Source organism: Notolabrus celidotus, chromosome 21 (assembly GCF_009762535.1).
Source record: "Notolabrus celidotus isolate fNotCel1 chromosome 21, fNotCel1.pri, whole genome shotgun sequence".
NCBI lineage: Eukaryota > Metazoa > Chordata > Actinopteri > Labriformes > Labridae > Notolabrus > Notolabrus celidotus.
Genome location: NC_048292.1, coordinates 24,087,877 through 24,115,624, shown reverse-complemented (window position 1 = coordinate 24,115,624; position 27,748 = coordinate 24,087,877). Strand labels below are relative to the sequence as shown.

General features: G+C 38.6%; 1 protein-coding gene and 1 long non-coding RNA gene across 5 annotated transcripts; both read right to left on the bottom strand.

Annotated features, from left to right (window-relative positions):
* Positions 1 to 19: 19 nt before the first annotated feature.
* Positions 20 to 22,763, bottom strand: LOC117805319 (NXPE family member 3-like). 4 transcript variants are annotated; one of them, XM_034674002.1, is made up of 9 exons: positions 22,502 to 22,763; positions 19,739 to 19,847; positions 18,588 to 18,721; positions 8,113 to 8,235; positions 5,447 to 5,881; positions 3,098 to 3,393; positions 2,755 to 2,825; positions 2,007 to 2,213; positions 20 to 1,923 (listed from the first exon to the last, which is right to left on the bottom strand). In XM_034674002.1, the coding sequence occupies exons 4-9, from the start codon at positions 8,224 to 8,226 to the stop codon at positions 1,376 to 1,378; spliced, it is 1,671 nt and encodes a 556-aa protein (XP_034529893.1). In that variant the 5' UTR covers positions 8,227 to 8,235; positions 18,588 to 18,721; positions 19,739 to 19,847; positions 22,502 to 22,763; the 3' UTR covers positions 20 to 1,375. The 4 variants fall into 4 exon arrangements, with proteins under 4 accessions (XP_034529893.1, XP_034529892.1, XP_034529891.1 ...); XM_034674001.1 differs by lacking the exons at positions 18,588 to 18,721; positions 19,739 to 19,847; positions 22,502 to 22,763 and adding an exon at positions 14,359 to 15,098 and having other exon boundaries at positions 1,283 to 1,923; XM_034674000.1 differs by lacking the exons at positions 18,588 to 18,721; positions 19,739 to 19,847; positions 22,502 to 22,763 and having other exon boundaries at positions 1,283 to 1,923; positions 8,113 to 8,715.
* Positions 22,764 to 26,309: 3,546 nt separating this feature from the next.
* On the bottom strand, positions 26,310 to 26,945 carry LOC117805322. The gene is made up of 2 exons (XR_004629403.1): positions 26,808 to 26,945; positions 26,310 to 26,431 (listed from the first exon to the last, which is right to left on the bottom strand). It is a non-coding gene; the product is annotated as an uncharacterized LOC117805322 (long non-coding RNA).
* Positions 26,946 to 27,748: the final 803 nt, after the last annotated feature.

The following is a 27,748-nucleotide window of genomic DNA, read 5'->3' as shown; positions in this document are numbered from 1 at the left end:
AGGAGAGCCAGAACCCAGATGCCGAGTCGAACAAAAAATGTTTATTTTTCCAAAAGATAACAAACAGAAAATCACCTTGACGGGAAACGAGTACAAAAGGTCAAAAAACTAACTAAGGGTGTCCAGGAGGGAAAAAACTCACTACAAACAAAAACTAGAGAAACAACGCTGAGCACAATACTAGACAGAAGATCTTTACGGGAGCGAGGACACACGAGACACAAGCATGAGCGACAATCTTCTGGCACTGAGGAGAATTTGGAGCAGGCTTAAGAAGCCGGGCTGATTGCGGGATGAGAGGCAGGTGTGTCTAGTGAGCCTCGCTCCCGTGGAGATCGGCCCCGCCCCTCTGCATGTACCTGCTGAGGGAGAAAGAAAAAGGATCAGGAGGGAGGGCAAAACACACACAAAAAACCAGACCCTGACAATTGTTATTAGAACTAGTATTACAGCTTTTATTTGTTTTTGTATTTCATTGTCATCATTTTAATTTGTTTTGCCTTTAAATCAATTTAATCTACTTTTTACTTAACTCTTATTTACTACCACCATTGTTTTAGCCCATAAATCTGTTGTATTTAATTTTATTATTTTTATTTTTAGACATTGGTCTCAATAATTTTTCCTTTTTCCCCCTTGTTATATTCATTGTCTTATTAATGCCTTGTCAATGATCTGTGGAGCTCTTAAAACTGTTCTAACCTGTGTGAAAGGTGCCCAGTTGATTGATTGACTGTTCAGGTCTCGGATCATCTGTCGGTTGTTGGTGTCATATGATGCCTGGTGTGAGTGTTAGCATACCAATAACTCTTAGAGGGATCTAATGTGTCATTGGAAGTTGTAAGAAATTGATTAGAAAAGTGTTTTCCGGTAGAAAACCGGAAGTTTGGTTGGTTGGTTTTTTTTTTTTTTTAAAGTTTTCTAAAAATAGTACATTTTACCCATCATAGTAAAAAATGTGGAAAATAATGAAGCAATAAAACTTTGAAAATAGAAAATGTAATGAGTTTTCTGCCTTTCTTTTTACCAGATGACTCCTAAGTTTAGGGTTAGTGAACAGTTAATTATCAAAAGCATCAGTAGCAGCAGGTTAATTCATAATGGCACAGGAAACACAAATTTTAGGTAGACAAATTTTCTGCAGACCAGCTAAGTGAAGCCACATTAAATCACTTTGAGGGACAGTGGGGGTTGCGAGTCTTTGGCACCTATATTTTGCGGGCTGAAAACTTTGGGAACCCCTGTGCTAAAGGACAAATGAATCACTTGATGAAAATAGAAATAATATAAACTATTCTTTATGTTGTTTCTATTTTATTACAAAGAGCTGCTTTTCCATTGCATTGTTAAATTTCCTTGAACTGCACTGCTAGCTTCACTTTTTGGGGCATATGTAGGACAAGAGAACATTAATCATATTCTTGATGATGGGAGGTTGTGGGTGGAGGTTGTGTGGCAGGTCGTGGTCCAGAACCATCTCCCAGGCGTCTACCATTCGAACATTGAGTCCTTTGAACATGGCTCTGAGCACCTTGTCCACCTGAACGGAAAACCAGTCCCCGTTGCCCATCACGTTATAAACAGTCATATATTGCAGGTTTGCAGTCCTGATGACCACCAGCGTGCCTGGAGCCCTTTCCAACAGACGGACCACCGCCCTGCGGATGCTCTGCAAGCGTCTGATGTAGAACTCAATTGGGAACGTGCTGAAGTGGGCCCAGATGCCCAGAACTACAACAGTGTTTTTACCACCAACTAACCCATCCAGTTCATTGGCAATATAACTCTCCTTACTGGCTGGAATTATGTGAATACGAAGAGGAAGACCATGGATGCGGTACGTCACCAAGAGCTTGTTTACATTGTCCCATATCATGAAAGGTCCTGCTTGATCTGGACTGTTGAGGTTTACCTCCTTAGCATCTGAAAGAATGACAGACAGAACAGATTAAACTGTGATGTGAATAAATTCAAAGAGCTGCCTGAAGTCTCTGTGGATCAGCTACCTGGTAGTGAAGCATCAAGGTACTCAAACCACTGTCTCATGGTGGAGTCTCCATACATGTAGACCATCTTTCCATTCAGACACTGACTGATGTCAGAGGAGCTGTTGAACTGTTGAACTCTGGTGCCATCTAGAGCTCTCCACACACCCTGATAGTAATACCCAGAGTGTTCAGACTTCCCTCTGTCCTCACTGACCCTGGTTTGCCCTAAAAAAGTAGAGATAGGGTTATTTTATGTGTCACTTATCATCAACAGATCCCATAATAAAACCACAACCAGGGTCCCCCTTTGACCTCCCTCAATGCACTGGATACTATTGAAGATATAAAATGTATACACAGGCCACAAAAGCATTCCTTCATTTTTTAAAGGTTCAGTTCTAACTTTACTCCACTGGTAGTAGACTGTTTTTATTGGACTGTTTAAAGAAGAAGATAATTGAACATCATGTTACACATAAGTGCAGCTGTACTACATGTAACTCTGATGCACAAGTTCATTGTGATTAAAGAATGTTTAGGAGCATTTAGGTTTAGCTTCAGAGCTGAAATCAAGGGCTTGCAGCTCCTCAGTAGTTTTAGTAGTTTTTACTACAACATTTTCCCAACACCATACTATGGCTTGTTTATAGATGCATATTGTGTGCATCTTCCCAAAGCATCGTTTACTTCTAAGGTCTTGAGCACATTCAGCTTTGAATCTTTATTATATGAAAAGGTTGAATTTACAAAAAAAAACATGCTTTACCTTCCGTTTGTGGCAAAACAGTGACACTGTCAGGTCCTGATGCCTTAATGTAGACTTTCATGTTGACATCCCTGAAGAAAGAAATACACAATATGGTATCTTTATTGTGTTGAACTTCTCATGCCTCCATGGAGATGAATGTCCGTTTTTGTTGGTGAAAGTCAGCTAAAATGATTCAGTCCGAGAGTTTTGATTGGAATTATCTCTCATGCTGTAAACATCATCAGACACAACCTTCACAGCCCGTAGTTACACGCTGGATGTATTTCAACAGGAGATACATAGTGAGCTTTACTTTATGCATGTACAGTACTCACTACATGTGAAACTAGTGCTCCCTCACCTTTGGAAGAGCTTCTCCTCTTCGGTCTTGATTGCTTTCTTGTATCCTGTTTTCAAGTGGCTTATACGGGCATCACAGCTCAGTTTCTGCGGCTTGTAGCAGAACCAAGGCTCACCTGTGCGCAGGTCAGTGTAGTTGCACTGTGGCTGACTGGTTTGGTGTAAACAAACATTACAGGTGGTTCTTTCAGAGAGTAAAACTGAGCGGAAGTTGCCCTCGAAGATAATTCTATCTGGCAGGTCTTTGTTCAGCCTGCGCAAAACTGTGACAGCCTCACTTGGGTGAACAAGTGTCACCTGAAAGAAAAGAGAAGTAGAGTTTTCAATCAGTGATGTCCAGTCATGTCAGTAAAACTACAGTTCAAAGCTGACAAAACAACACCTAGAAACATCTGCCCAGGAATGGGAAGCTTGATCCTGTTGTTTCTGAAAACATTAAAGATGCTTTTCGGCAGCAGGAACTCTCCTCAGGAACAAGGGACCTTTAGAGCAACTCTGCGTTTTGGTGGAGGAACGAGGGTCAGAATTTAGTTGTGAGGTAGTTGAAATCCCCACTGAAAAGCCCCTGCTTGGAGGGTAGTACTTTGCAAGGTAGGAACTTTGGGGGGCAGGGCCTGTACTGCTCAGCATTACTGATCAGTACAGTACCTACTGTGTTTTTATTTCACCCACTGTCCAACATAATATTAATCAACTTTGATTCACTAACTCCTTAGTCTAAATATATTGAATGCAAGTCTGAATATATTAAATGAAAGTCTGAATATACTGAAAGAAAGTCTGAATATATTAAATGAAAGTCTGAATATATTGAATAAAAGTCTGAATATATTGAATGAAAGTCTGAATATATTAAATGAAAGTCTGAATATACTGAAAGAAAGTCTGAATATATTAAATGAAAGTCTGAATATATTGAATGAAAGTCTGAATATATTGAATAAAAGTCTGAATATATTGAATGAAAGTCTAAATATATTGAATTAAAGTCTGAATATACTGAAAGAAAGTCTGAATATAAGGAATGAAAGTCTGAATATTGAATGAAAGTCTGAACATATGGAATGAAAGTCTGAATATATTGAAAGAAAGTCTGAATATATTGAATGAAAGTCTGAACATATGGAATGAAAGTCTGAATATATTGAAAGAAAGTCTGAATATATTGAATGAAAGTCTGAACATATGGAATGAAAGACTGAATACATTGAATGAAAGTCTAAATATATTGAAAGAAAGTCTAAATATATTGAAGGAAAGTCTGAATATATTGAATTAATATATATGGAATGAAAGTCTGAATATATCGAATGAAACTCTGAATATATTGAATTAATATATATGGAATGAAAGTGTCGATATATGGAATGAAGTCTGAATATATGGAATGAAAGTCTGAATATATGGAAAGAAGGGAATGAAGACTTTCATTCCATATATTCAGACTCTCATTCCATATATTTTAATTCCATATATTCAGACTTCATTCAATATATTCAGGCTTTCATTCCATATTACTTTCCTGATCAGCTTACCATAATGTGTGTGTATATATATATATATATATATATATATATATATATATATATATATATAAATAAATACAGTATATAGTTTAAAAGGTAAAATGTTGAGCATGGCAAAATTGCCAGTGGCTCATGGAACTGGTTGAATTGTTGCTAAAGACAGCTGTTTTCTCTGTTGGGTTAAGCAAACAACATTACTGTCACCAAGGTCCATCCCCCACTATGCAAATAAAAAGAGCTAATTTATATTTATAAACAGACTTGTGGACTTTCTGTACCAAATTTCCCCAAGTCTTTTACTTGTTTCGCTGTAACAGACATTTTGTATTGTAAAGGCAACAACGACAAAAGCCTGATGAGTGTCTTGTATTAGGTGACACCAAGCAAACAGCTGGTGTTGTAATCCTTTGTTTGTCCAACTGTAAATTTACCCATTGTGGGACATATAAAGGAATATCATATCACATCTGATCATCTTTTAATTTAAACAGCCACAGCCTTAAGCTTTCTGAATGCCTTTGTAAATTAAGGTTAGAAAAGACCCTTCCCTGATAATTCATAAATTGGGAAACATCTATGTAGTCAAAATACATATGTAGAACAAAGTTTTGAAATGGCCTTCAGAGAAACTGCAGTTTTTGAAACCCTCGGGATGATTTCCTTATTTTTTGCTTTGACAATTGCTGCTTGTTAACAACAGTGAGTCAGGAGGGAGAAGTTTGGACTATGTAGAATAAAACACCCACATAGAATAGTATTTGATATATTAGCCTATAGCGTCACCATGGTACAACAACTGTAATGCAGAGAGCTTTCAGCTTTACCTCAACCTGTGCGCTTCCTTCCCAGAGTAAAGGGAACACAGCAGAGTAGGAGCCATTAAGGTGATCCACCACTCGTCCAGCCACACCGGCAGTGAGTGTCTTGCTGTGTAACCGGGAGACTAAGAAATCTCCTCCAGTCTTCTTGGCATTACCTCGGAAGTCATATATTTTTATCAACACCTCCAGCTGATCTCCAACATGCCTCTCTCCTCCTCCCCTCCCTGGGAGAATGGTGAAGGTGCTGTGGGCAGGATCACTCGTCTGCTCCAATGACAGAGGAGATGGCAAAATTGGAGTTTCAGGCCAAGCAATGGAGTCTAACAAGAGGCGTTCCTCTTTAGCTTCTGCAGCAGGCAGTGGCTTGAAGGTGCAGAAGTCATGAGGCATGGAAGGATCAGTTTTCAAGTTGTTGGCAGAGTTTTCTTGAGGTGACCACTGGTAGGGGTTTGAGAGAGATAGGATGGTAAAAAAAGATGTGTCAAAATAATTTATAAATATAATAAATAATAAAGAGCAAGATGGAAGATTTGTCCTGCTCAGAAAGACAAAATGAATAAATATTCATCAATGAAAGCTGTTGATCTTTAAGCTGCCGGGATTCACCCATGAATGTATCTTTAACCGCACCTATGGACAGGGGGGGAGCCAAACTTGCTCCTGAGGTGACTCAGCTGTGGCACTCACTTATGCAGTAGGGGGATGAAGTATGTCTGAGTTGTCTCTCCCACCCTGCCATTACATGGCACTGTGCCAACTTTAAGTTGTGCCGGATTACTGGGCGGTGCCGAGCGAACCGTTATACACAGGTGTGTGTGTGTGTGTGTGTGTGTGTGTGTGTGTGTGTGTGTGTGCCCGTGCGTGTTTGTGTGTGTGTGTGTGTGTGTGTGTGTGTGTGTGTGCATACGCGTGCATAAGGTGCGCAGTGTTAACGCTGTCATTCATTGTAGCTCAGCTGATTGCTGGAGCAATGGTGGCGGTTTACTCGGCTGGAGACTTGTCTAGGTCTGACCATGTGTTTCCTCAGTAAGTCAGCGTTGTCTGCCTTTTTTAAATTAAGTTCATCCACTCTTCCATTTTGAGCTGATTAATGTGGCTTTTAATGTGGTTTTAAGTGTTTGAATGGCGGCCGTTGCGGCCCTCCGTCTGACACTCTGAGGCTGTGAGGCAGTGGTAAGTACAATTTAAATCATCGCACAGCCTCAGTATTATTAGTGTTATTAATTTCTCTTTTATATGTGTCCTGCAGTGAGGCCCTGGTTGTGGCCTGCTATCCTTCTCCGACTGCTGTTTTGGCTCTGTTATGAGGTTTTGGATCTCTGTCAAAGGAGTTTGGCACTTCAAAAGAAGTTTGGGTTTAAACTAATTCCGGTCCTCAATAAAGTCCCAGGACCTTATGTAACCCACTCCAGAGCCCAAGAGTCCTAACCTTTTAGTAATGTGATGTCTTTGGCACTAGTTCATTTTCAGTGATTTTGTGTTAATTTGTTGTTTATTTATGTTTCTTGAGATTTTAGTTTCTTTGGTTTTTCTTTTGATTTATTTTCTATCACATTGTCTGAGCACTCCATGGCCTATTTTTAACTTCTCTCTTTGTGTGTGACAGGTGCACAGGACTCATTCAGTCCAGTTCCTGGTGGTGGGGTTCTTCTTCTTTTGTTTTTATGGCGGTTGGAATCAGTATTTCTGGTGGGGGAGTTTTCTTCACAAGTTCCCTTTTTTTGGTGTGCAGTGTCACGGTTGTTAGTTTAAGGAGCCCCTCCCTTTTATCTGGTTCCTGCACATTGGTAAGTCTCTGCCCTGTCTACCTCCCCTCCCTGTGCCTAACTGCTCATTTATTTTATTAATTGAATGAATTTCAGTGCAGACATTTTAGCTTTCTGTTCTTTGAATTATTTGAATATTTTGAAATTGTTTCCTCCTTTTGTAAACAAAATTATTTTCTTTAATTCAAAAGCGTCTCTGGTCCAGTGGTATACTACGAACCTGAGTGACCTTTCGTTATTTTAGAATTTCCTGGGGGTGAAATTCCTCTCGGTGCTTTTCCGTTTGTTTATCTAATTTATAGCACTCCTGCTACATCTGCACACACATGATAGCAGTGTAGAGCCCACTAGTGCCTCCGTACATTTGACCTTATTTAGGTGTTGAATGCAGCATGGCCCCTCGTCCACCAACTACGTAAACCCTACCCACCAACCCTAAGCAGGCAAGGAAGCATAAGGCACAAGGGCCTCTCTGAGTCTACTCTGCTCCTGCTTTGCATTCTGGTGGCTGTGGTTATTAGTGTTTTCTAATAAACACATTTTCTCTGCTGTTTGACTAAACCAACTGCACTGCTTTTCATAAGTTATAGCTTGTGGTTCCTCCACCAAATGTAATATCCTTTAGGCCTCGAAGCGGTGAGTATGGCTTGCTGGCAATTTTAATTCTCTTGTTTTTTTCTGAGATATGAATTTGTTTTTTCTAATTGTAGGTTCATCTGCAGTTAACTTGCTGCTGCTTCTGCTTTGTTCATCTTTTTTTGTCTTTATACCCCCTTCTGGAGTGACAGCAAGGAAATGAAGGCCCCTTTGACCTTGCCCCATCATCAACTCCACTTGCCAGCCAATCTCACATCAAACATTTCACACAAGATCAAGCTTTTAAGTTTACAACCAAGGTCTTACCTCCAGAACGCACATGTTTCGTAGGGTAAAGAAAACCACAGCCAAAAGAAGAAGAACTGCAAAGATCTTCACTTGATTCATGCTGACTTTTAGTCTTTCAAATTCTTGTGGCATTTGGTCCTCCTTTGTTTGTAGAAAGAACATAAAGACGGTAATATACTCTTTGTTAAGGTCAAGATAAGAATTCTTCTTGATAAAACTTGAACTTGTTCAGAATGAGGAGGACTAAGAAAGGAGCGCTGAGAAGACTACATTCGAATGTCTTGTCCTATAAAATATGTGAGCGATAGAAAGAGAAAGCAAGCTGCAGCGTGAGACAGGCAGGAAGCGCATAAGAATAAGAGGGTGTATGTGTTTGTGCAATAGATGGTGTTCTCTGGCAGCGAAAATTCAAGTCAAAGCAGAGGTGTAAAACAACTCGAGAGGTCGTTCGTGACTGGCTCAAGAAGTACAACCTTTACAGTGAAAATAAACATGTTCAAAGCCAAAAAGATTGTAAACAAGATGATTTGGTTTATGAAGTTTTCCATAATGTAGCAATTTAGAAGATATTAAGATTACAAGTTTTGCACAGGTGACTTGACTGACATGCGGGAGCACTGTAGCTGTTATCGTGGAGGCTCAAAGCCTGTCTCTTTCCCTCACTCTAGCTCAAGAGAAGTTGGGTTGAGTTCAGCATTTCCAAATCACATCACCTGACAACTGGCTTCGAAACAGGATTTCAGAAACAAATGGATGAAGTCACAGATACTAGGTTCATTTATTTTACAGTCTATGGTGCAGATGTGTTTACATGCAGTGCGACTCATTTTTAGCCAGGCAGTTTCAGGAATAATATGTTGACTATTTATATCATAATTATGACTTGACATAGGTATTTTTATATCAAGGATAGGTCTTATTTTATTTCATTTTCATTGATTTGCTTATTGAGTTCGGACAATGCACATTAATCAACATTAATGCATTGAGCATCGATGCAAATGCGCCGGACTTAGCAGAGATGCAAAATTTCATCCATAGTGCCAAGGCAGGTGGCTACACAACACAGACACAGTAAGACTTTAAAATCTCACAGCTTCAGATCATTCACACATTAACAATATTTCAAAAAACGCTTTCTTCCACCTCAAAAACATCGCCTGTCTCCGCCCCTCCCTTTCCTTCACTGCAGCTGAAACTCTCATCCACGCCTTCATCACCTCAAGACTCGATTATTGCAAAAGCATCCTATATAGTTCACCCAACACCCTCCTCAACAAATTACAATACATACAAAACTCAGCTGCACGCCTCCTCACTCACTCCCGCTCCAGAGACCACATCACCACAGTCCTCCAGAACCTCCATTGGCTTCCCATCACCTCAAGAATACAGTGCAAGATCCTCCTCATCACCTACAAAGCCCTCCATAATCTGGTTCCCTCCTACCTCACCAACCTTCTGCAGCCATATAATCCCTCCCGCAACCTCCGCTCCACCAATGCCAACCTCCTCACACCTCTCACCAAACCCAAGCACCAAACCTGGGGGGACAGGGCCTTCTCTGTCGCTGCCCCCACCCTCTGGAACTCTTTTTTTTAATTTTGCTGCCTTGCTTTTCTTTGCTTTTTTGCACTGTTTTCCTTTACTTTCCTATTGTATGATTTATTTTCCTATAAAGTGTATTAGAGAATCTTTTGAAAAGCTTTTATCAATAAAAATTATTATTATTATTATTATTATTATTATTATTATTATTATTATTATTATTATTATTATTATTATACGATAAACAATTACAAAACAAATCACAGGCAGACAAAATCAAGACTAACAAAACACAGGCAGACAATGTCAAGACTAACAAAACACAGGCAGACAATGTCAAGACTAACAGAACACAGGCAGACAATATCAAGACTAACAATACACAGGCAGACAAATTCAAGACTAACAAAACACAGGCAGACAATGTCAAGACTAACAAAACACAGGCAGACAATATCAAGACTAACAAAACACAGGCAGACAATGTCAAGACTAACAGAACACAGGCAGACAATATCAAGACTAACAATACACAGGCAGACAAATTCAAGACTAACAAAACACAGGCAGACAATGTCAAGACTAACAAAACACAGGCAGACAATATCAAGACTAACAAAACACAGGCAGACAATGTCAAGACTAACAAAACACAGGCAGACAATATCAAGACTAACAATACACAGGCAGACAATATCAAGACTAACAAATCACAGGCAGACAAAATCAAGACTAACAAAGCACAGGCAGACAATGTCAAGACTAAAAAAACACAGGCAGACAAATAAAGACTAACAAAGCACAGGCAGACAATTCAAGACCAACAAAACACAGGCAGACAATATCAAGACTAACAAAACACAGGCAGACAAATTCAAGACTAACAAAACAGGCAGACAAATAAACACTAACAAAGCACAGGCAGACAATTCAAGACCAACACAACACAGGCAGACAATATCAAGACTAACAAAACACAGGCAGACAATATCAAGACTAACAAAAAACAGGCAGACAATATCAAGACTAACAAAACACAGGCAGACAAATTCAAGACTAACAAAACAGGCAGACAAATAAACACTAACAAAGCACAGGCAGACAATTCAAGACCAACACAACACAGGCAGACAATATCAAGACTAACAAAACACAGGCAGACAATATCAAGACTAACAAAAAACAGGCAGACAAATCAAGACTAACAAAGCACAGGCAGACAATATCAAGACTAACAAAACACAGGCAGACAATATCAAGACTAACAAAACACAGGCAGACAAATCAAGACTAACAAAAAACAGGCAGACAAATCAAGACTAACAAAGCACAGGCAGACAATGTCAAGACTAACAAAGCACAGGCAGACAATATCAAGACTAACAAAACACAGGCAGACAAATCAAGACTAGCAAAACACAGGCAGACAATATCAAGACTAACAAAACACAGGCAGACAAATCAAGACTAACAAAACACAGGCAGACAATATCAAGACTAACAAAACACAGGCAGACAATATCAAGACTAACAAAACACAGGCAGACAATATCAAGACTAACAAAAAACAGGCAGACAAATCAAGACTAACAAAGCACAGGCAGACAATATCAAGACTAACAAAACACAGGCAGACAATATCAAGACTAACAAAACACAGGCAGACAAATCAAGACTAACAAAAAACAGGCAGACAAATCAAGACTAACAAAGCACAGGCAGACAATGTCAAGACTAACAAAGCACAGGCAGACAATATCAAGACTAACAAAACACAGGCAGACAAATCAAGACTAGCAAAACACAGGCAGACAATATCAAGACTAACAAAACACAGGCAGACAAATCAAGACTAACAAAACACAGGCAGACAATATCAAGACTAACAAAACACAGGCAGACAATATCAAGACTAACAAAACACAGGCAGACGATATCAAGACTAAAAAAACACAGGCAGTCTAATCAAGACTAACAAAACACAGGCAGACTATATCAAGACTAACAAAACACAGGCAGACTATATCAAGACTAACAAAACACAGGCAGACAAATCAAGACTAACAAAACACAGGCAGACAATATCAAGACTAACAAAACACAGGCAGACAATGTCAAGACTAACAAAACACAGGCAGACAAATCAAGACTAACAAAACACAGGCAGACAATGTCAAGACTAACAAAACACAGGCAGACAATATCAAGACTAACAAAACACAGGCAGACTAATCAAGACTAACAAAACACAGGCAGGCAATATCGAGACTAACAAAACAGGCAGACAAATCAAGACCAACAAAACACAGGCAGACAATATCAATAATCCCTTCCAGATCCATGAACAAAAAGCCCCGGGGAACAGGTATGAGATTAAGGATCAGTATTCAGGTATGGGTACATGTCTGATTTGTTTTTAACCAATGTTTGAGGGTTTTTAAGGAGTGAGTAGTTGTTACTATTTCTGATGTGTGATGATAACTTGTTTCAGGAATGTATTCCTCTTATAGATACCACCATCTTACTGAATTTAGTCATGTGCCTAGGTACACTACAGTCCCCTCTGGTTAGAGCTCTAGTTCTCTTTCCTTCATTGTTTTTTTTCTGGATGAAGTCACACAGTGGCGGGGGAGCTAGACTGTTTCAAAGTTTAAAAATGAGACAAATGTCCATGAAAATTTGGTAATTATCCAGGTCAGGAATATAACACATTTTTAAAATATTACAATAATGAAAATGAAAGGTGATCAGCGTGTATCCGTGCTCATGCAGCGGAAGAACACCGGTCTACGAGGTGCGTCTGAAAATAGTGCCAAAACAAAGGGGGTTTCTTACAGCACACTGAATAGCTCCAATCTTTTCTACTGGTGCATGCATTTGCACCGTGATGAGTTCCTGGACCATATTTTCTCAACTTTAGCAAAATTAGGCGAAACAGGATGCCCCATCCGCAGAGAAAATAGCCTGGCTTGCCGGCCGGTCCTCTGGGAATTTTCTCATTAATGGGGAAGAGCTCATACGACCCCACTTCAAAAAAACTGAAATATCCCTTTAAAACAGTCACAAAGGGTGCCGTGAGACAGACCTTAAAACAGTCACTAAGGGTGCCCTGAAACAGACCTTAAAACAGTCACTAAGGGTACCCTGAAACAGACCTTAAAACAGTCACTAAGGGTGCCCTGAAACATACCTTAAAACAGTCACTAAGGGTACCCTGAAACATACCTTAAAACAGTCACTAAGGGTGCCCTGAAACAGACCTTAAAACAGTCACTAAGGGTGCCCTGAAACAGACCTTAAAACAGTCACTAAGGGTACCCTGAAACATACCTTAAAACAGTAACTAAGGGTGCCCTGAAACACATCATAAACATATGTCTGTTTCTAAGCAGTCTGTATTTGATAAACTGAGATTAAAAAGTGTTTGATGTGAGATTGAAAAACAAAATTCTGAACATAAAAGCAAAATAATAAAAGCAAAATATCAGGATCACTCCTGAGTTTATATCTGATTGTTTATTTCAGATTAACTTCCTAACCAAATAGAGTCATAACATATAATAGATTTAGAGTTGCATGATTCATATTTTCCCTTCCAGTAATAGATAATTTAATAACGAGGCATTTTACTGATGAATCAATCCGTGATGCTTCAGGACAGAATAAAAAGAGAGCAGATTCTCTTCATGTGCAGGTGTTTGTTAAACAGATAAACACAGAGACAGAGCTCTGTTACTGTTTATATTTATCAGAGTTATTACACTGAACATGTGTGCAGACACAAACAGCTGTTTAAGCCACCATCACAAACCGACGTCGCTTCACGTGACGCTCTGGAGGAAAGGACGTCTCATTTCTCTAAATACAAATCTCCTCGTTTCCTCTCTCCTCTGATTTCATTTCCTCTCTGGTGGGGGGGACTAAGACGCAAGTGAACAACGCTTGGATGGAAGTTAAGATCTTTGAGACACACCCAGAGTGTAAGTGATGAACTGAGAAATTGGGTTATGCCTTCCTAGAACAGAGCTTAGCTTGTCATTGGGTGTGGTCTGTGTGATGCTGTGTGAATAGTTGTGCTGCTTATCTTAGATCTGCATGTAGTACATTAGAGTAAGTCATTTATTTGAATTACTCTCATCTTTACTCTTGTGATGCATTATGTTCTTAGCGTATGTTTGACATAACTGATCTGCCATTTCCAAGAATTTAAGTGGTTAGTAATTTAGAATAGTATTACCATCATATTGTATAGCATTGGATAAGTCCCTTTTTGATTGGATGGTCAAACTGTGCAATTGTAATGCTGTGTTTGTAGCTGAGCACAACACAAGCAAGACATTGTCCGCAAGGGCTTTATTGAATGTATGAATAATGTAGAAAATGAATGTATGAAGACTTGACTGGGAGTAATAAAGAATATATACCAACTTTTTCCAACCCAGAACATTAATGTAGTGTTTTTTACAAGTAATAAAAAAATCACACCTTCAAATTAAAGCTAACAGGGCTTTAATCTGACCAAGCCTTATTAAGAGCTAAGTTCAAGGTTTGTAAGACAGTGGTAGAGTGATTGTATGCAAGTTAATTTAGAGATAAGGAAGGTGAAGAAGGAAGTGTAGTGAGCTGAAGCAGAAGTCTTAGTGTGCCGTATAGAGCAGGAGCAGACAGATTGCATGGAATGTGGAGCTGGTAAAGGCTGACTGAAAAAGTACTTACTAGTGGTGACATCAAGGCTCTTCGGACCCAAATACTGGGAATGTCAACACTGAAAACATTTTACACATTAGTGGACAAAGCTGGAAGATTAATCAAGAAGAAGATGGCACTGAATTCATCCTGCATAGATCAGACTTGAGGTTTTTCTGCTGAATTCAAAAGAGCAGAGACAGAGCATGCATAGACAAGTTCTCACTCGTTCTGAGCAACATGCTGCACACGCGTCACCAAGTGAAACGCTGATAGAGACTGAGAGAGAAGCTTTGAGCAGTCTGATCTATCACACTACCCAGCACTTACAGCTGAGATCAGATCAGTGGCACTATCAAGGGGGGCGGGGGCACGGCCACTCTGACACCATTTGCTTGCCCCCCCCACTGGCCCAAGCTCCTGCCGGTTGTATATGCATAATATTCTTCTAACTGATACTCAGGGATCATTACAGAGATATGCAATGAGACAGAGCAGACAGATGAACAGAAGCGGAGAGCTTTTGAGGATGACGAGGAGGAGGAGGAAGAGGAGGAGGAGGAGGAGGAGGAGGAACACACAGGGGGTGTGTCTCAAAGCCCTTAACTTCCATCTTTGTGTCGTTCACTCGCATCTTAGTCCCGCCTGCCAGAAATGCGAGGAAATGAAAGGAGAGGAGAGAGGAAACAAGGAGATTTGTATTAAGAGAAATGAGACGTCCTTTCGACCAGAGCGTCACGTGAAGCGATGTCAGTTTGTCCCCACCCCACACAAATCCTTCATGTGTTAGCCATTGTAAGCCGGTTATTTTCAGTAGTATAGAAAACTCTGACGCTCCTGAACACACCATCCGTATGCTACCAAGAGATGCAAAGAGACAGAGCAGACATGAACAGAAGCAGATAATTTTTTAAGGAGGAGGAGGAGGAGGTGGAGGAGCATATATGGATGTCCGAGCTCCTGACCCTAAGGCTGAGCCAAGACACCCTTCAGAGGAAATTCATTTCAGCCGCTTGTATCCGCAATCTTATCCTTTCAGTCAAGACCCACAGCTCATGACCATAGATAGATAGATAGATAGATAGATAGATAGATAGATAGATAGATAGATAGATAGATAGATAGATAGATAGATAGATAGATAGATAGATAGATAGATAGATAGATAGATAGATAGATAGATAGATAGATAGATAGATAGATAGATAGATAGATCTTTATTTGTCCTTAATTAGGAGATTTGTTGCCACCGGCTGTACAGGAATACATGTATGAACACAATAACCATAAACATCCACCCAGCCTCACAGCAATGGTGCACCACATCCCACAAATATACACACCGGACACATATGCACACACTGGACACATATAAAACACACCGAACACATATGAACACACTGGACACATATATGCACACTGGACACATATAAACACACCGACACATTACAGTGGCATTCTGTTTAGCAGTGCTATGGCCGATGGGACGAAGCTTCTGCCAAACCGGGCTCGCCTACAGTAAGGGGATCTGTATCTGCGACCGGAGCAGAGTAGTGTGAAGACTGAGTAGAGGGGGTGTTGGGGGTCCAGTGTTATAGTGCGTGCTCTGCTTATGATGGCTCTGTTGTTGAGGTCAGGCAGGTTGGGTGTGGGGAGGCGGATGATTTTGGTGGCAGTGTTTGTGGTGCGTATGAGTTTGTTTTTGTTGGAGACAGTTAGCATGTTGTAGTAGCAGGGGGAACAGTAGAGGAGAATGGGTTGGATGATGCTTTGGTACAGTAACAGTAGAAGGTTGGGGGCGACAGAAAGTGCTTTGAGTTTGCAGATGGCAAAGAGTCTTTGTCGGCAGCGTTTGTGAATGTCAGTGGTGTGTTGATCAAAGTTGAGTTTATTGTCCAGGGTGAGTCCGAGATATTTGAAGTGATCCACTATTTCGACTGCTTGATTGTTGATGTGGATGGGGATAGGTGAGGGTTGGAACGTAGACCGACTGGTAAATCAAAAGCTTTGCATTCCGGCTCAGCTCCCTCTTCACCACGACGGTCCGGTAGAACGCCCGTATAACTGCTGACGCTGCACCAATCCGCCTGTGGATCTCACACTCCATTTTACCCCCACTTGTGAACAAGACCCTGAGATACTTAAACTCCCCCACTTGGGACAAAGTCTTGCTGCCCATCGAGAGATGGCAATCCACCGTTTTCCGGCAGTCATGAAAAATGGAACATGGACAGAGAAAGAGTTGAAGACATGATTGGTGGACATGAAGCCAAAGCTTTCGGTCCCTGCACCAGATCCTGATTTTGATTTAGTTGGCATTTTTTGTCAGATGTTGGGCCTTGTAGATGTTTTGCCACCAGTTTATCTGGTGGCCTTTCCACTCTTCATTATTATACTGTACTTGTTCTTTCTTATACGTTTTTTGTACAGATATGGTTACAGACTCTTTGCCTCCCCATGATTTCTGTTTGGAGTAGCCAAAGAAGAGATAAACACTAAACTGAGGATGAGGACTGAATGTTGTTGTTGAAGTTTTCAATAAATATTGCAATACTATCATTTTCATTGAATCTTTTTGGCCGTGAATGTTGTTGTACTATTAATAAAATGTTAAATAACACATCTTCTATTAGCAGTGATGCAACCTACAAAACTTCCAATATGCATGATAAACATAAAGAAAAGTCAGCATAACTCAAAACAAAGAGCTAAATGGTTATATAAACATTACTAATATAAGAGACAGTTAACAGCCCAGGACCATTTGCATGCAAAAGAGGCTTAGTGTATGCACAGCATCTCACAGCAGAGGAGGACATTAAATACACAGGAAGAGACTGGAACTGCCACAATTAGTTTGTTGAGTCTATCTGTAGTTCAGGGTTATTTCTTGCATGCAGAGTAAAGATAACAGTGCAGAGGAGGGAATGACGGAGGAGGGAGAGTAAGTTAAAAATTGAATAAGGGTAATGAAATTTAAAAACTATGAATAAAAGACAATGATCAAAAGAAAATAAGATAAACAAAAATTGTAGTCCGATATCAGAATAAACTTAATAGATTCAATCTTACAAGATTAATAATCAAAACAAAGACACAGCTTGACATTTGTGACCAACACTATGTAAGAAGAGAAATAATAATTCCAGTAGATTACATACAGTATCAGTTCCAGAAGGACCAATCAAACATCCTATCATAGACTATACTATTATTATTATAATAAGCACAAATCATTTATAACTGATAGAGTCAGCTGCTGACTGGATCAACATTGTTGTGGAAACCATCTTTAAAACTGTTGACGCCTATGAAAATGTAATTTAATTAAATCAAAATGTATTTAACCAGGAAAACCACCTTGAGGTTAAGAATCTCTTTTACAAGTGTGTCCTGGCCAAGATCGGCAGCAGCACGTTCCAGAAAAGTTACAGACAAACAACACAGAATACCAAAACATATCATGAATTGCAAAACAAAAGTCATCAGTCAAAGCATCTGCACGCTGATCTTACTCAAATGCCTTCAGTCTGCTTTTAAATACATTTAAAGAGACAAGCTCCCTCAAACCCAGGAAAATAAATCATTCAGCTATAACTTAGTATAAGTCTTAAAGCTACAGTAGGTAGTCAGGGAAAACTATCGTGAATTTGAATGTAGCATTTCCTCAGGACTTTGTTTCCGTCCCTGGCTTTTTATCTGTCTTTTTTAAGAGCACATTATGTATTGATTGCCATCAGAACAGAAAGATCATTTTAACCAGTATAACAAATAGTGTATCTAAATCTGACTACCAACCCCAGCTTTAAGCCTTAATGTTTAGGTTTAATTAAGCTATATTGTGTTTTAGTGTTGAGGTTTCATTGATGATGTTTTATGACTTGCATGAATAAACCATGCAGACAAACTAACAACTTAGAGGCACCTCCTGGGGACCTTAGCTTGAGAAATGACTAACTCCTTACCATACATAATGTCATTAATTTATTTACAGAAAGAACAGGGTTCTTGAAGATGATGAGAGGGCAAGGAGTCTAGTGGTGCCAGGGGACCTAGACTACATAATGGTTGTTTGAAGGAGGTGTCACGAGCAGAGAGCTGGGACAAGATGGTTTGATTCAGTTGGTCTGGATGAAGCCTGGTAGAAAATGCTACATTGTGTCTCCTGAACAAGCATCATGGCGCAGAAAGGGCCAAACTGGGAAGCCAGCTGCCAAAGGGTGATGATAAAGATGATAAACATAGCATTGTTGACTTACCTGTTGAATTATCTGATGTGCTTGTCACCAGGAAATCAAGCACAGGAGAGACAATGACTGAAGAGGCCATGCAGAGGACTAAGGACCCATACGGAGCGTCGCAGACACTGACCTCTGCCATCTCTGAGTGATGCCTAAAGACATGAGGCAGATGAGTATTGATGCAACTACACACCCATCAAACATGACTTCTAACACAAATTCTAACCCATTACTTAGAAAAGAGAGACTGAAGATTATTAACATTAATGACAATTAAAAGAAAAGTAATATTCAGATAAAATGTAGAATATTTTCTGACTGTCACACAAAGATGAGTTCCAGAATTACTTTAAAATAGTTTATTAGACCATATTTCTCAAGCTTACTCATCCAAAGGATAAACGCGTATTTAGAGTGTACTCAGAGTACACATCAGCTGTCTTCCTCACACACAAGTTAATGTTACAGAGAAATGAAGAGTTGGCTATGACATGCAGAGTTTTTTTTATTTACTCGTTTTTTTAAGGAAAGTTATATATTGTGTAAACTAGGATCACAAAGTATAAATGTGTATGAATAAAGAGGATTGTTGATTCAAGCATAAATACAATCTTTATAGAAGTGTTTCCATTTTTTGTGTTACACGTAAGATACTCAAATCATCTGTGATACATATTGCTGTTATATTGTTTTTATGGATATTTTTATGTTCCTTTTTTACAGATTTAGTTCTACTCCTCTTATATTTCTAGTTTAATATTTGACCTATATATAGACTTAAATTGATCTATGTAATTCAGCCTAATTTATGGAAATATTCTTGTTATTGTTTACATGTGGAAAGAGCTCTAAAACCAGTCAATCATTAAGACTCCACCACTGAAAGCGTTAAAAACGTATTTTCCTGCATGCTTGTTTATGTGCCCTCACTTGCACTTGCCTATTTTTAAATAGTTACAGATGGTTTGGGGTTTGTTAACTCCCAGAGGAGGGAGTATGTTCAGTTAAAGTCATATGTCTTCATCTTTATCCACACAGTTTTACTTATTTATAGGCTGCGTGACTTGGAGAATTTTGTCACTGTGTTCCATGAAGACATACTTTGTATGTTTAGGCATGGTAAACTTAATTGTTTGAGGTTTGAACTTCAGTAGGAAGTCTGTACTGACCTGATAAGACACTTCCTGTTCTAGTGAGAACAGTGCCCAAAGGATGGGCGGGTATGTTCACGCTTTGAACATTAGAATAACATCAGAACTTTTCTTATCTTGACCAAACCTGGAAAACAAACAAAATGGCTCAAATACATAAATGTCAGGTTGGTAGGGGAGGACCTGTAAAAGTAAGGAGATCTAGGTCAGCTCGGCCCCTTTGTTGAGAAACAGGATGGAAACCAGAATGGAAGCATTCATCAACGGCTGAAGACAGGGTCAAGGAGGGGACCAAAGTGCAGACTAAAATAAAAGTTTAAATAAACAAAAGAAATAAACCAAAAAAAAGGGAGACACTTAGAACACAAAGAACACAGACATACTCATGCTGGGAAAGTCAATGGGCCTCATTCACTAACAGTGCGTATGCACAAATATGAGCTTAAACCGTGCGTACAAACGTTTGAAGCATAAATCTGGGATTCATCAATGTATTCGTACTTCAATTTATTCTTACACTGCGAACAAAAATAGAACTTCCTCAAACCATGTGTATGCACAAATGATGACGACCAACTTTCTCAGAAAATATAAACACGTACTCTATTAACTAAATGCATGACATATTTAAACTACTTTCAGTAAGTGAAAAAAGCCTTTAATAGAATTCAATAATAAAAAACTGTGAATTGACTAAATGTATTAAATAACCATGAAATTGACACCTTTTCACCCTTATCTTACTTAAAATATTGAATCTTAAATGAAATACTTATTTTACAGTTAAAAATGTGACAAAGTCTTTTCTTTCTTAACCTGAGCCACGAAGCGAACCTCAGCATCAACAGCCTCAGTAATTTCATCCTAGGCTTATATTTTTTTTGTCATGCTGACTCCTGCTGACACGCTTCAGAAAGTGTTGGCTTTCTTGCCTCAACCTCCACAACAATCTACTGAGTCCCTAAAGAGACAAGGGAAGAAAATAAATATTTGATATGTTCCCGTGCACACCAGGAACTAACCCGTGCTCACGCAAGAAATGTATTGAGATCACAAGATATTATTGCATGCTCGTGAAAGTTTTCTGTGCTCACGACAAAGTGTCCCATGTGCACAAGTAACCAAGTGCGCACTGGAGATCAACCGGTGCATCACTGTCCTCCAGTTTCGATCTAAAAATGACAGTAAGGCAGTTTATCCTTATAATGGGCTTCATTATAAGGATATTACAGCTTTGCTTGCACATCGTCACCGCTTTGTCTCAGAACGGCACCAAAAACGTACATTCTGCCTCGCTGAAGTGTGTTTCGCCTAACGGGATATGCAGTTTATTTTACATGCGCACGGAACACCTTTTCGTACTCATGGGAAATTATGAGAAACTTTCTTGTGCACACGGGAAACTTCCTCATGAGCACGCAATAATATTTTGTGATCTCAAAAAATGTTGTCATGAGCATGATGCATTTCTACGCATTTATTAGTGAATGAGGCCCAGGAGAGAGAACACAGAGAAACTAAATACACAGGATGATAAGCAACAGGCGTAGAACACAGGATCTATGAAGGTAAATATGTTGGAAAACGCAAGAGCTTGTAGACTTAATGTGAGAACCTGCAGAATGGTATTTGAGAACTTGTGGATCAAAAATGTTAACTTGTATGTTTCATTCTTCACTTGTAAAAAAAATTCCACTCATATGAGCTGAATTTGAAGTTACAGAAAAAAATAATTACATTGTAGTTTGTGGAAAAAATGTGAACTTGTATTTTGAAAATTTTCACTTTTAAAAAATATTCATACAACTGTTTTCTGAATGTGAAGTCACACAATAAACATTCACACATATGTGACCAATCTGCGTGCTTGATTTTTGCAACACTTCTCGTGATAATGTGTTGCAAAACAAATTTGCACCTGTAGCTGTGGTTGGTGGTGGCAGCGGCGGCGTTGGCAGTGGAAGGGGGGTGAGGGGTTAACCAATCAGAAATCAGAAGACAAAGCATTGTTCTGCTCTGCTGTCCTCCAATTTAGCAGCAGGAGGAGGATATCTAAATATCAATCTACATGTGTTAATATTTTTTGTGTGACTACAAATTCAGAACACAGTTGTATGAATGTTTTTTACAAGCGGACATTTTCAAAATACAAGTTCGCATTTTTTCCACAAGCTCCCACGTAGTTATTTTTTTTCTGTAACTTCAAATTCAGCTCACGTGTGTGGATTTGTTTTTAGAAGTGAAGAACGAAACATACAAGTTCACATTTTTGATCCAGAAGTTCTTAAATGGTATTCTGCAGTTTCTCACATCAAGTCTACAAGCTTTCGCATTTTTCAACATATTTACTTTCATAAGGACACAGGTGAAACAAACAAGTCCAATCAAAATGGAGGGAAACACACAAGAGCGGGAAGTAGAAGTAAACCAGACACACGGGTATCAAGAACTATAAAATAAAACAGGAAACGATTGGACAAGAAAATACATAAGGAATACAACACAAGACAAGGTATCATAGGACACAAAGGGGACCTTGGAAACTTACGAAATAAACTAGAAACCAAACAACAAAGAAATTCAATACAAAAACACAGGCAACTCACGACTCATTTAAACATACTCTAGCCTAATCTATATTTAGAATTGTGTAGCTGTTTTTCGTCAGACCCCCCCCCCCCCACACACGCACACACACACACTATTTTAAGAAACAAAGTTCAGTCTTCCCTCCAACAGCTGACAGTGTATTTTTAGAAGGTGTACGAGCGGAAAACTTACTCAGTTGACAAATTGTTATACAGCTTTTCTGGATTTCTGATTGATCTTCTGAGAACTGAAGAAAGTCTGAAAAAATCTGCGCTCAGTAAGGCAGGGAACTCTGGATGGTGAGCGTTGCAGTCCGTAGCTGTATGTGTGCTGGTATCCTCTGATTCAAAAAGGTCTTGAAGCAATGTTCCCCTTGTAGCTCTCAGGGTATGTGGGTGTGGGCTCACAGTTTACATATCTGCACCACCAGGCCTCTTGGGATCTCCAATGATTTCCGGGTAGTACAGAAGTTTGTCTGTAATTTTTGAGTCTCCTTCTTTCTCACTCTACTCAGTTTAAAGGGATACATAGAAGCATATAAATGTTCTTGAGATGCCGTTCTATTTCTAAATAGATTGTGTCTTTTTTTCTCTGGTATTTTTCAGAGTCTATTTGCAACACATGACTTTAAATCATTCACTGTTTTTCCTGGAACAAAACACAAATACCTCACAGTGTGATTACACAGAATCCTATTGATGTTTATTCAATACGAAACCTTTAAAACAAATCTGAGATGAGAGTAGAGTGGCAGAAAACTATACTTTTTTATGAAAGGCTTTTTTTCATTTATATCCTGTCTCATGAAATAATCAGCTGGCTCTCCAGCCAAGTTAGAAATGTGCAGTAAAGTGACAATTTAATTTTCAACATGCACTTCCCCATCAGAGCACAGCTTTACTTTTGACAGCAGAGGTCAGGCTTCAGAATCAGAATCAGAAATACTTTATTTATCTCGTGGAGGGAAATTTTTCTCATCGCAGAGCTCTTATAAACAGTATGTAAGAAAGTCAAAATATTGATAGAAGAAGGGATAAAATAAGATACAAATAAGAATAAAGTGAAATAAGATAAAGATCAAATAAAATAGAAAAAAAATAACAATAACAATAATAAAGTATATACAGAAACACAGAATAGTTAGACCAAAGCGCTGGAAATGAAGGAGATATACACTACCAGTCAAAAGTTTGGACACACCTTCTCATCAAGAGTTTGTTTTTATTTAAATTATTGTAAACACTGTAGATTAATACTGAAGGCATCAAAACTATGAAAGAACATATATGGAATTATTTAATTTAAAAGAAGAGTGTTAAACAAAGCAGAATATGTTTTATATTTTAGATTCTGTAAAGTAGCCCCCTTTTTCCTTCATGACAGCTTTGCACACTCTTGGTATTCTCTCAGTCTGCTTCATGAAGTGGTCTCCTGGAATGGTTTCTAATTAACATGAGCCTTGTCAAGAGTTCATTTGTAGAATGTCTTGCCTTCTTAATGTGTTTGAGACCATCAGTTGTGTTGTTCAGAGGTAGGGTTAGTACACAATGGAAAGTCCTACTTGACTACTGTTGTAATCCAGATTATGGCAAAACCAGATTATTTCATAGTTTTGATGTCTTCAGTATTAATCTACAATGTTGAAAATAATTAAAATAAATAAAAATCATTGAATGAGAGGGTGTGTCCAAACTTTTGACTGGTAGTGTGTATATACAGGATGTTAAAGTGGCAGGGATATTGCACAATGTATCGCACGGTTATTGTACGGTTATTGCACAGAGTACAGGATATTGTGCAGTCATCAGAGGGAGGAGTTGTTCAGTCTGATGGCCAAAGGCAGGACTGACTTCCTGTGGTGTTCTGTGGTGCATTTAGGGGGAATGAGTCTCGCATTGAATGTGCTCCTGTGTTTAACCAGCACATTGTAGAGAGGATGGTGGATGTTGTCCATGATGGAATATAGCAGGGGCTTTTTAGGGGGGAGATTATCTACTCATGAACTAAATTTAGACCCTGGGTCCACATGTCGAAACGTACATAGTTCCGGGGTAAAGTCCCTCCAGTCGACCGACCGACCGACCGACCGACCGACCGACCGACCGACCGTCCGACCGACCGACCGACCGACCGACAGACAGAGTATAAGACAATTTTCCCTAACAAATGTAGTGAAAAGCACTGAGTTCCTCCATCTCTTTTTGCAACATTATAGATATTTTTTTCATCGTTTTGTGTCCCTGTCCCACCTATTTTGGAACATGTTGCCAGCATCACATCTATTTATTTATTCTTATTTTTTAAAATAAACAACAGGTGTACACTTGGTCTACAGTTTCAAGGTCTCCAGAAGAAGTTGTCCTATACTGACTACATCAATCAGTCAATTCTCATTTAAAGATCACCAAATCACCACAAAACAATGTATCTCATGACACTTTACATACAGCATGGGTTTGTACTGTTCTTGTTCTTTCATTTGGATAGATCCACCACATTAATCCTTTGTCAGTAGGCATTCAGCAACAGTGGCTCATCCGTGTGATCTCTGTGTACATTTGTAAATCCCATTAAGCGGTACTAACCTCATTTAACCCTATAACGCCAAGCGTCTCATATTTGATGCATCAGTTTTTGAGACCTCTACATCATCAGTGTGATATATTATTTTAGAAAAAAACTGATGTATACAATCAGATACATGCAGTGCACGGATAATCCACCAAGTGTGAGTCATTCATGCACAAGAAGGCTGTCACTTTTGACATCCAATAAGGCAGATGTGGATCAGTGACTCACTCAAGATTTTTCAGGGATATTTTTACCACTTTTTTAAAAGTTTGGATGAAAAAACTTTCAGATTGTTGCTGAAACTTCAAGAGGAATATTTACTTGATTGATGCAATTTAAAACTGATTAATATTTTATGACTTCATTTATAGTCAAATCATGTTGAAAATGTGTGTATCAATATTAATGCAGCAGGTCTTTATTTGGAGATCTGTCAATCAAAGTTGTATTACATTTCATACATTTTGCATTCCATAAAGCAAAATATTCTTTTCATTATTTAAGAACATGTTTACATGACATGATTAGGTATATTTAGAGAATACACTGAGATATTTACAACATATAACTTTATATATGAAACCTGCTGTATCATGATGATTGATGACTGGTTGAATGTTACAGTGGCTCCCTAGTAAATAATTATCTTTTGCTCATTGATTTCCACTAAAAAATAAACAATTCAGAGAAGAAATATACAATAAATTAGTTTTTTTTGTGTAGCAGATACAGACTATGTATGTCATTGTCATGCAAGATGGAAAAGAATAATTTCTAGGTTTGAAATTACTTTGGGGAAAGTTTGAAGGACACTCAAAGTTTGAAAGGCTAAAAATTGTGTTATAATATGTTTTAGTTTGTTTAAAAAATAAGAAACTTTGAGAAAAAATGTACACAAAAATGCCTGATGTATCAAATATGATACAAATTAAAACTCTTATATGAAAATTACTATTTAATTTCTTTTTTTTTTTGTCAGAAGGTCCAATAAAAACTAAATTTTCAAAGAATTAGAATTTTCTGACAATTATTTGATGTTTCAGGCTTAAAAAGGCTAAAAAAACGTCCTGTCATGAAGAGACCGGTTCCCCTCTGGATCAGATTGGTAACCTTGTTTCCATGCGCATATAGCAATGTGTTGTACTTTGTAGAATATAAACCCATCTTAGATTATCTAATCATGTTAATTAAACATTAAACATACTTTGCACTAGCTCGAGATAATAGCCATTCAGGTGGTTAACCCACTGACTCGCTTACTTAAGTACATTTGTAAAAGAGGTGGTGGTGTACTAGATGCCACACTTGAGACCTCAGGGAGATTAACTGTTTGCTGGTGATTTTATCTGTAGGGTTGCAATTGTCACAGTTTGTCCGGTCAGAACATGGATGTTGTAGATGAAAAGATATTCGATGGTGACACACTCTCTTTCGTTTCCACTCCTTTTATTTCCTTTGACATTGATTTTTACTTATGATGGTGAACATGAAAGTGAAGGTGTGTGGTGAAGGTGTGTGGTGAAGCTGTGTGGTGAAGCTGTGTGGTGGTTTCTGAAGAAAAGAATAAAATATATATAAACATAAAGTCTGTACAAATGATAACAACTGAATTAGATACTCTATATGATTATAATCTATGAAATACAATGAACAAAGCTAAAATACACTCTAACTTTCTAGGGACAATCAACAAATTATCATAATGACAGCCACTACCTCTATCTCACATACACACACACAGACATAGAACACAAGAAAATGCTGTCGGTCCCTAAGTGGACCCTGCATGCTCATGCTGCATGTTAGACATAGTGGCACCAATCAATTAACTATAAACTTTCTCTATACAACACAATATATGAACATAAATGATGATATAGTACTACTACTGCAAACTTATGACTAAACTATGACTAAAACTACTCACAATCTTATGGACGCACTCAAAAACTGTGAAAAGGGATGGGAAGAGAAAAGGATGAAGGTGAGGAGAAAGGGAGACGTCTCCTCCGATCGGCTGCATCACTGACTGAGGGGATGTGCAGGTGGGCCTCTGTGGATCCTGTTTTTGTCCCTTCAAAATAAAAGTAATCTGCAGATATAACATTGAACATCCTTTTGATCCTTCAAAATAAAGGGTTGCAGATGCTATACAGTGAGACCTTTTGCACAACATTGTTAGACTTTTAATGGTATTCAGTTTAATGTTTGATTCACATCATATGTCTCCTATGGTAGGCTATAAGAAGGTATCAGTATTAATCAGTATTCCTTGTAGGAGTTTTAATATATCGGCATATTAAGAAATCTGTTTTACAAAGCTTGTGCATCTCAATACAAACTGTAAACCAGGCTTTTGTCCATTTTGACCCAGAAGGAGAAAGTATTTCTCTTCTCTTCTCTACTGAGGGAATAATACTAATGCCAACACTGCTCATGCTCAGCTCAAAAAAACAAACCACAGTTAGATACTCCGGCTATCAACATTTGAAAGTAATTTATAATAATTATTTATTTATCTCTAAAACCAAATATCAGGAAATATATACCAGCCTGTGCACTAAATCATCAGAGTAGTAATGCCTGGTGCGTCCACCAGAGGGTGCTATTTCTCTATAATACGGATAGAGACTGCAGAGGTTGTTCAGATACTGAGGGAGAATGCACTTTATATACTGATATATATTTTTAGGATAACCTGGGCTGGAATTGTGGTCTTGAACACTGAAAAGCCCTAAACACTCTGATGCAATTACCTCCAACTCTCAGCAGAGGGTCAAAATTTCACTCTAACCGTGCAGGCTGTTTGCATTAATGTTTGTGAATTAACTTGTTTGCATAGGAAGAGTCATATTATGCTCCAAAAGT